At 36.9% G+C, this 10,249-nt stretch overlaps 1 protein-coding gene across 1 annotated transcript; it reads left to right on the forward strand.

The window, feature by feature from the left end:
* The first annotated feature begins 8,146 nt into the window (after positions 1 to 8,146).
* Positions 8,147 to 9,844, forward strand: LOC120486042 (trypsin-2). Its single transcript, XM_039681886.2, has 5 exons — positions 8,147 to 8,251; positions 8,370 to 8,520; positions 9,052 to 9,299; positions 9,401 to 9,537; positions 9,632 to 9,844. Exons 1-5 carry the CDS (start codon positions 8,212 to 8,214, stop codon positions 9,782 to 9,784), a joined length of 729 nt encoding a protein of 242 aa, XP_039537820.2. The 5' UTR covers positions 8,147 to 8,211; the 3' UTR covers positions 9,785 to 9,844.
* Positions 9,845 to 10,249: the final 405 nt, after the last annotated feature.

Here is a 10,249-nt window from a genome sequence, read left to right on the forward strand (position 1 = left end):
CATTATTAATGTATATGTAACCTTTTCGTTTGCAATAATAAATATCCTTGAGCAGAAATTTGTCCATTGCCTGGGTATAAAATAAAATATTTTTTCTCTCTGTCTGAGTGCAGAGACAACGGTCACACACACAGTTCATGAATTACTCAAATACATTGTTTCTATAGTAACAGTATGACACTGTTTTGAGTGCAGTGATTGGAGGGAGTGTAATAAAGTAAACTGCACATAGTCTGAAAAGTTAAGAATTGTTTCTGGTGTGTTTTGTGCAGTGAACTGATACTAGTTTGAGTGCAGTGTTGTGCTTATGGGACTGGAGACATAGAGGAGCAAACTAAAACACTGGGGTGGGAAAAGGAAGGATTTCAATAGATTTTTATTGAGAAACAAAAAAATGTTTCAAGTGTGTTGGGGTTTAGATGATTCCTCTTTTTGGACAAAACCTCTCCAGTCTTGGAAAAGATCCTTTCACAAGGAACAGAGGATGCAAGGGAACATGCCAGTGCCAGTTGGTATAAATGAAGATACTGATGCTTCTGTTGAGCCCAGATGGTGAGGATCTCCTCTTTCTTGCAGGCTCCATTACCAGGAAAAAGGAAGAGTCGCAAAAAGTAAATCCAAAAGGGCAATCCAAACCAAAAACCAGTCCAGTTCCAAAAATCCAAAGCAATCCAAATCTTATCTAATTACTATAAAAAGACTATAATATAGCAATTATTATAAGTATTCTAACCTGATAGAATGTAGTAATAATACACAGCCCTAACACATATATGACACAATAACAACAATGCCAATGAGATTTCTGTAACTCTCTGACACACCTGCTTCTTGCGATTACAAAATCGCGTTTAATCATATCGCGATTTTAAATTACCCTAAACACGGTTCCTTTAGTGAGAATCACTTTTGTTGAACAACTGTAGAGTGAACTGTTGAAGGTGTAAAGACGCTAGGTAGTATATTTGTGATTTTGCTGTAAAAACATGTTTTATTTTGTAATGCTAACAGGGGCCAAGACAGCAACATAGTGATGGCCATAATCTGGCCCACATCTGGTAAATGTGGATTCAATGCGTACCAGATGTGGGCTTATGTTGCTGTCTGAGAGCTCCATTAAGCACACTGCACACATGGATTTACATAAACCATATATATCTTAAATACGCTTACTAAATATCTGTTTAACATCTGACAGGAAAATCTTTGAGAGTTATTGCAGATGAGCACGTCACAACATATGCACAATGTATTCTGTATTCATGCATATCTGTTATATTACAAAACAAATGACATTTTGCTGGTTTTACTAAAATATCCACAAATTCCCTATGGCCATGAGGCCTTGCGTCAAAAGGTCAAAAGTGGGCGCGTCTTCCGGTTCAAAGTAAACCAAGCGCGACTTGACATGCTTGACACTCGTTCATTCAACAGTTGACAGTCATTCAAGTTATGACGATCCAAACTAGCTAACGACGTGGGAACACAACCTCAACGAAATTCAAAAGGGTGAAATAACAGTACCTTTAACCTCCGCAGTAGTTGGTTAGTAGTATTATAATAACATTATTAATAATCAATACTCATCAAGGCATGGTGACAGACAGTTGTGCGAGCTGACAAACAATTAAAATAAAAAATACACACTTAGTCATTGTGCTTTGGAGTTTATTCAAAATTATAAATGAATGTGCTACTTGAATACATTAACTGGCACATTTGGTATTCTGTCAACTCCGGATTTGATCCTGAGTTTAGATGTAACATCGTAGCGAACAGCCAAACACTGCTGATAGAGTTTATAGAATATTAAGAATTTAAACAAATGTACACAGGAAGATTCGTCGTCTTTTGGGAGGTGATGGAAACTACAGTCGTTGGCAGGATCACTCTGATTTCGTTTTCAACTTATGTTCAAAACAATCACGTTTAAGCCACTGAATTAGTTTAGTCCGGTTATACATACAACCGCGAACAGCACATGTTGTCCCTGAGCTCCGTAACGACATCTCTCATAAAGATTTGCGTCTTTAAATAGTAAAATAATTCTCTGAAAAACAGCTAGCCTCTTCGCTAACTAACACACAAAATACCATTGGAATGCTACTTCTGCCGCCTCACCGGAAGTTTCACCCACTTTATTTTTTTTTACAGGAGCGCCCCTCGGAAACTTGTGGATATATAGTTTTTCGCACTTCCGGGTAGGCTTCATCTTTCACATTAGAATGTTGCCGCTTGGTTACATCGCTTCACTGCCATTCACAAATCCTCTTCTGTGGACGTTTTACCTACTCTTTTATGAGCACTGTTAATTCAGACATACTTATTTTGTCACATACTATTTTCAACCTACTATATAGTAGGGAAGTATGCCATTTCGGATGCTGTCCCTAAATTCTGTCTGGTCCGTCCAGAGTCGTTTGAGTTTTGTGTATAAATATTTGTATTTCTTCAGATCTCCTGTGTGCTTACTACAACCACATGATGTGTACAACACTGCACAGCTACAATGTTACTACAGGTGTGGGTCCATTTTACAACTAATCCACCCTCAACCAGTGAAGGAAAACTTTTTGCAGTTCAGGAATTAAGCATTTGACCCTTCTGCCAATCGAAAAGGTTTTAGGTAATCATTTTGGTTACAGTGGTACTTTTCAGATATTTTGATTTGATAATCAGACATTATAATCAGATAATCAGACTCTGTTAACGTCTGGGAACAAACGTCTCATTGGCCATCTCTTCCCTACCTGGGTTTGTGGAGGCCGTTTTGTTAGTGGGATTGAGTTAAAGGGTTAGTTCACCCAAAAATGAAAATTCTGTCAGTATTTACTCACCCTCATGTTGTTCCAAACCTCTATGTGTTTATTTGTTCTGTTGAACGCAAAGGAAGATATTTGGAAGAATGTTTTAATCAAACAGATCTCATTCCCCATTGACTAGTATGTATTTTTTCCTACTATGGTAGTCAATGGGGAATGAGATCTGTTTGATTAAAACACTCTTCCAAATTTCTTCCTTTGTGTTCAGCAGAACAAATAAACACATAGATGTTTGGAACAACATGAGGGTGAGTAAATACTGACAGAATTTTCATTTTTGGGTGAACTAACGCTTTAAGAGAAGTAAATAAAGAGAAGTAGAAATGTGGTCACTATTTCACATAGAGCGTCGTGCATGCTTGGCCTTAAACAATTTCAAGTATATTTCAAGTTAATTTTATTAAATAAATTAAGTATTAAGTAAATTTAATCATGTTTAAATTTATTTTCAGGTATACTTGAAATGTACTATTATGAATGTACTAGGCCCTATTGTAAGTGTACTATTTTAATACTTCTTGCACCTAAATTGGCCTATTTTTAACTGAGTTGAGTTTACATGCTAACAAACAGATTAGTTTAACTAATGTACAGTCATCCCAGATCAGTTTTAGCAAAATTTGTGTGAAAATGATTGGCTTGTATATTTTGTCACATAGAAAGAAATTGAGGACAGATGATTGGAAGATAAATGTTATTTGTTTTATTTGAAATATATTTTCAAATAAGGGTTATTGGCTTATGGATATTTTTTATTGAACACATACTATTATATATTAAATATTTATATATTATTTCATCTTATATTGTACTTAGTGCAAAATGAATAAATGGCATAAATGGCTTAAAATTTACTAAACTTTAATGCCTACTTAAAGGACAACTCCGGCGCAAAATGAACCTTTGGTCTAATTACACATTGCTACCTAGTCAACCTTTATCCGAGATTTGTTTTCATGATTGCCGAATGTAAATAGTTTTATTTCTAAAAACAGTTTAGCCTATAACGCTAGTATAATGCTAGTATAGGGCATAGAGTAATGACAAATAAAAATCGCTTGTTATTACCACTAACAAGGCTCAAAATAGCCCCACACCAACGCAACAGCATTACAAGGGTCCCTACATTCAAACCGAAGCATTGACAACTTTGTTAGTGTCCAAACAGTTTAATAAGAAGATATTTTATAGACACAGTCAACTTCGCGAATACAGGAAGAAGCCATCTTTGAAAAATAGTCTCGACCAGTCGATCTACGAGCGCCGATCCAAGTGCGCTGAACTGTGCAGAATCTCATATGGTCCGTTGTTTCCAGAAGAAACACAAACACAAACCGTTTACTTGTCTTCAATATGTACACGTAGCCTACTGTTCGCGCTCACATCACCTTATTCACATCTCACCACCGCACTTGGATCGGCGTTCGTAGATCGACTGGTCGAGAATATTTTTCCAAGATGGCTTCTTCCTGTATTCGCGAAGTTGACTGTGTGTATAAAATATCTTCTTATTAAACTGTTTGGACACTGACAAAGTTCTCAATGCTTCGGTTTGAATGTAGGGACTCTTGTTATGCTGTCGCGTTGGTGTGGGGCTATTTTGAGCCTTTTTAGTGGTAATAACAAGCGATTTTTATTTGTCATTACTCTATGCCCTATATACTAGCATTATACTAGCGTTATAGGCTAAACTGTTTTTAGAGATAAAACTATTTACATTCGGCAATCATGAAAACAAATCTCAGATAACGGTTTACTAGGTAACAATGTGTAATTAGACCAAAGGTTCATTTTGCGCCGGAGTTGTCCTTTAAAACTAAGAAGTTGACTAGAAAAATTAGCAAACTAACATATAGATTTACTTGTAGTACAGTTGTGCAATATATTGAAAAATATTGAACTGAAGTACACTTAAAAGTCTACTTTTATAAACTAAAAACACTGTGTGTGTGTGTGTGTGTGTGTGTGTGTGTGTGTGTGCGCGCATTTGCGTGTTTCTTTACTTCTCTAAACTCCACACCACCAAAAATAAAACCACAAACCCAGATAGGGAAAGAGATTGGCCAAAAGTTGTTCCATGGTAGAGAGTGGTCTTGATTGCAATTGACCCTTTTCACATTTCCGGGTTTCTCAGAAGTTGAAGTTGTCACAGTTGGTTGGGTAAACTTCTGTAGCAGTGAAAGAGTCTACAATTTGCACATATAGCAAAAAAAAAAAAAAAAAAAAAAAAAACCTCCACAACTGTGTTTTCACAACTTTCATAAAGGGTAAAAAAAAATAAAAAATAGAGAGGGATTGATCTAGTTCAGTCAGGTGGGTGTGCAGGATCACGACCGTTTTTTGTATTTATTTTGTAGCATGTGATTCACTACATTGTTGATGATAGGCGAGTAGATGTAGTAATAAGTGAATTACAAGTGACGAAGACGACTGACAGAAAATTTGTGGATATATTTGTATTTTTCGAGTGTTTAAAAATAAAAAATGCCATCTGAAGATGGAAAAGCAGCTAAAAATGTGTTCTCTTGCGTCAAAGCAATATTAGAAAAATCCAAAGGACACATGTATATGCGCTAAAAATTATGCTTTGCCTCCCTTCGGTTAGCCTATATTTGTATAACTCTTGCTCAGAATGTGATAGAGAAAAAAACTTCTTTTCTTTTTTTTTTTCTGGTGGATACTGTGACTTGGTGTAGTCAAACAATATAGCCTAATCAGCAGGTCCCCAGAGCAAACAGTAGGCCTACCTGAATCACAGATTTTCAAAAACAGGATTCTTAAAAAAGGCCTATTTTTTATGTTTATCATCCTAATAACTTTAAAAGCATACAATGCTATTTATGAAGTTTTTAAATCCGATTTAGTACATTTGAAGGGTTTTCTGTACAATGACACTAGCTTTTTAAAGAGCCCCTATCATGGATTTTTTTTAAATGACTGTTCATATGGTGTGGAATATACTGTAGCTCTAAGGGAATGAAAACATCCTGCAAAGATTTATATCTGAAAGTGCACCATATATAAAGTTATTGTCTTTCAAAACTGAGAGTCGACTCTGAGTCTATGAAATGAATTGTTTTTGAAACGAGACATTAGCTGTTACATCGTGACGTAGAGAGGTCATTGGCCGCTCCCAGTTACTGTGTGCGCAGACTGAAGTGGAAACTTGAAATCTACACATTCAAATACTTCATCATAGCATCATGTCGAGAAGACGCTGTGTTCTACAATGCAAAGATAGTTCAGCCACTTTGTTTTCATTTACCAGGGACGAGCATGTGAAGAATCGGTGGTTAGAGTTCATATTTGCAACAATACCACAACAGTATAGCCCGATTGTGTTCTCATCATTTTAAAGGGTTAGTTCACCCAAAAATGAAAATTAAGTCATTAATTACTCACCCCCATGCTGTTCCAACCCCGTAAGACCTTCGTTCATCTTCGGAACACAAATAAAGATATTTTTGATTGAATCTGAGAGCTGGATCAGTCCTACATGCCTAAGGGACTGGCTCTTGACGGCCCATAAAGTCATTAAAGAAAAGGTTTAAATATTCCATGTGCCTACAGCGGCTCAATTATAAGTTTATCAAGCGACGAGACTACTTTTTGTGCGAAAAAAACATAAATAACGTCTTTATTCCACTATTCCATTACTTCCTTATGGGCGCATGCGCGAGAACTGAGACGAGGACGTTCTCATTCGTCTACTTCTTGTTACCGGCTGCTCACCGCTTAGGAGTTTTACCGCCACCTACCGTATAAGATGATGTGCTGATATAGCTGGAAGCGCAAAACTTTCTGTTTACAAGCAGAGGAAGATGCGCGCTGTACATACGCTTTTCAATTTGTGTATTTTCCGCACTATAAGGTGCACTTAAAAGCCTTTAATCTTCTCAAAAAACGACAGTGTTCCTTATAATCCGGAGCGCCTTATATATGGATCATCATTTTATACGGTAGGTGGCGGTAAAACTCCTAAGCGGTGAGCAGCCGGTAACAAGAAGTAGACGAATGAGAACGTCCTCGTCTCAGTTCTCGCGCATGCGCCCATAAGGAAGTAATGGAATAGTGGAATAAAGTCGTTATTTATGTTTTTTTCGCACAAAACGTAGTCTCGTCGCTTGATAAACTTATGATTGAGCCGCTGTAGGCACATGGAATATTTAAACCTTTTCTTTAATGACTTTATGGGCCGTCAAGAGCCAGTCCCTTAGGCAGTCTATGTAGGACTGATCCAGCTCTCAGATTCAATCAAAAATATCTTTATTTGTGTTCCGAAGATGAACGAAGGTCTTACGGGGTTGGAACAGCATGGGGGTGAGTAATTAATGACTTAATTTTCATTTTTGGGTGAACTAACCCTTTAATTACGAATCGTTAAAAAACATAAATGAATTCAAATGTGGATTTGCAAGCGGTTGTTCCTGAAGGAGGGCTCAGTAACTTATACCCAGTGTATATGGATCAGCTTCCTCCTGAATCACAACCTGTAAGTATTATTAATAATTGTTGCTCTTATGGGTTTTGAACGGTTTTGTAGCGTCGGGCGCGAGGAGGGAAGGCACAATAAGTATGTGTGTGCGTGTGTGTGTGTGTGAGTTAGACTCAGCGCAGCTTCTAGGTCTCCAATGTCAATTTTTTTTTAAATATGTGAAATGTTTGTCACTGTTGTTGGAGTTGTCATAAAGAATAGAGCGTCTTGTACTACTGAAGTGGTTTATCAATATGTTTATGCGTTATGCTAACAAACAATAACTGACTGGGTCTGTCATCAGACCAATCACCGCCGATTAGCGTCACGCAAAGGAGCGGTTTGGAAAAATGAGTCATTGTATGAATCATTTGGGAGTCGGTGAGCAAATCAGTTAAAAATAAATGCATATTATAAGACAAATAAAGTGTTTTTTTATCCTTGCATGCATGTTAAACTGTTTTGGGAACTCCTAAAACAAAAATAGGAACATTTCAATTGCTATGATAGGGGCTCTTTAAATTTCTTACACTGTATGTGTCGGGTAAATATTTTGGGTGTGTTAAATTCAGGCAGAATTCCAAAATATGCCTTAGAGTGGAAGAGGTTAAGAAAACATACTGTTATAAAAAGTCTCCACAATCTTAAGTTGTGTGTCTCTCAAAAAGTAAAACAGCATTTTGATCATCTATTTTTTTTATTAGTCAACCCTTCCTTCCAACACATTTATATGACCATGGCAAACTGTATGAAAAGAACTGTTGTCTCATATGCTAATTTTTACTTGTGAATCCTTTGTTGTGATCTTATTGGCTGATATGTTCTGTAGGGGTGTTCAAAAAAATGCTTAAAAGCATAGGTACTATTCCTCAATTTTGTGCTCTAAAGCTGTGAGTACTTCTCTCCTTTACTGCAATGAAGACTGTTGTGTTCACTTTTCTGGTTGTGGCTGTGGGTATGTAGATCTCTCTTATTAGTCATTATTCATGACAATTGTTAGATTATCCCTACTCTGATATGTATTATAGATAGTCTTTAGCATTAATAAAAGAACAATTTATTTTTCAATGAAGTTTACAGCACAGGTGATAAAATCATTGGAGGTTATGAATGTTCACCCCACTCCCAGCCCTGGCAAGTGTACCTTACGGATCAGATTTACTCGTGTGGAGGATCTTTGATTAAAAAAAGATGGATCGTGTCTGCAGCTCACTGCAACTTCATGTGAGTATATGACCTCCCTTTTTAACCTGTATTTTTTAAAAACATGTTAAAGCTATTTACCATCAAACTACATTTTCCCTAAAAAGGGCCCTTTTAAGAAATAGATTAGCAACAGTTATTGTTTACCATTTCTGAATGTGTACTAAAAAAAATCCTAATTTCTAAAGAAAAAGAAAGGCTGTCAAGAAAGTTACACATTCTGTACTATAATAAAGATGAGTGTGTTAGTCTACCAACCATTGGCATCCAGCTCAAATTTTGAAACAAATTTACATTTGTGTACAGTATTTAAATATGCCTATTCTGGATTTTCTGGCTTCAATAAATATGAACACTTTTTATTATTATTATTATTCAGCATACTAATGCAGGATTTTTATTGTCTGTAATTGTCTTGCCATAACCATTATGTCTCTTACACTAAGTAAAACCTATTTAAGACTATAAACTGACCTAATATGTAGGTAGGCAATATTCTAATAAACATTATATTATAGGCTGAGTAAAATTTGAGTTTCTTTTTTCAAATAGACGCCAACTCGTTGTCCACCTGGGAAAGCACAACTTGGCTGTTACTGAAAACACAGAGCAGCTGATCAATGCAGAGAAGGTGATTCGTCATCCAGACTTTAATGGTCAGACTCTTAACAATGATATCATGCTGATCAAGCTGAAAAAGCCTGTCCTCTTCAACAACTATGTGAAGCCGATCCGTCTGGCAACCAAGTGCTCTTCTGCAAGGGAACAGTGCTTGGTTTCTGGATGGGGCAAAACTGGAGGTGAGATGGCTGAGTAGAAAATCTTCTTATACTTTTATATAATATATTAAACATGCATTGTCATTATACAAGTTTTAGCACTGTTCATTTTCTTTTTCCAGAGCACACTGCTTCTGCCCTGCAGTGTTTGAATCTGCCTGTACTCTCAAATGAGCAGTGTAGGGGAGCATATGGTACAAGAATAACTAGAAACATGTTCTGCGCCGGATTCATGGAGGGAGGCAAAGACTCGTGTCAGGTATGTCAATGACTTGGTCTTCCTCTTTATATGAGTTTGAAATTTTTATACAAACCACAATTGTGTCCTTTTCATTTTCCAATTTTCTTCTCAGGGGGATTCTGGTGGCCCTGTGGTGTGCAAGGGGAAACTGAAAGGTATTGTTTCCTGGGGTGATGGCTGTGCTCAACCAGACCTTCCTGGGGTTTATGCTGAGGTGTGTCGCTACACTGACTGGATCAAATCCACCATAGCTAATAATAACTAGCTCTTTGTTCAGCCTGGTCGGCCCTGTACATTTTCCTAATTAAATTCATTTTAAAACGTGTATGTGTTTCTATCTTCTATTTTTATATGGGCATTGTTTTTAAGCATTTTTTAATCATGGTTGCTCCCCACCCCTGTGCTGCTACTGCTAAAATTAAGTAGAGCGCGGGGCACTACCTAACACGTGGTTAGTTACACAGACTTTTTACATAGTTAGTCAGGATCAAGGTTGTGTTTCCGCTCTTTTTCTCTCTCTGCCAGAAGACGGTCTTTGTATCAGAAATTGTATTGAATTTTTACTTCCGGCACCAGCTATGGGCGGGACTGTGATGCTCTATACACTCGGAAATTATCTGCTTCCACGTCCATTGAAATGCATTGCAGTTAGTTGGTTTTCATTCGTTTTTCTTGTCATTTTATGTTTAAAATGGTCAAACATTGTGCATGGGGTACATGCAACTCCGAC

This window comes from Pimephales promelas, chromosome 10, assembly GCF_988280905.1.
Source record: "Pimephales promelas chromosome 10, fPimPro1.hap1.1, whole genome shotgun sequence".
Classification (NCBI taxonomy): domain Eukaryota; kingdom Metazoa; phylum Chordata; class Actinopteri; order Cypriniformes; family Leuciscidae; genus Pimephales; species Pimephales promelas.

What these genes read in the sequence shown, in the direction of transcription:
- LOC120486042 (XM_039681886.2), top strand. Translation starts at nt 8,212, where the DNA reads ATGAAGACTGTTGTGTTCACTTTTCTGGTTGTGGCTGTGG. An exon ending in TTTTCTGGTTGTGGCTGTGG is followed by an intron (nt 8,252 to 8,369) that starts GTATGTAGATCT and finishes TTTTCAATGAAG; the next exon opens with TTTACAGCACAGGTGATAAA. An exon ending in GCAGCTCACTGCAACTTCAT is followed by an intron (nt 8,521 to 9,051) that starts GTGAGTATATGA and finishes TTTTTCAAATAG; the next exon opens with ACGCCAACTCGTTGTCCACC.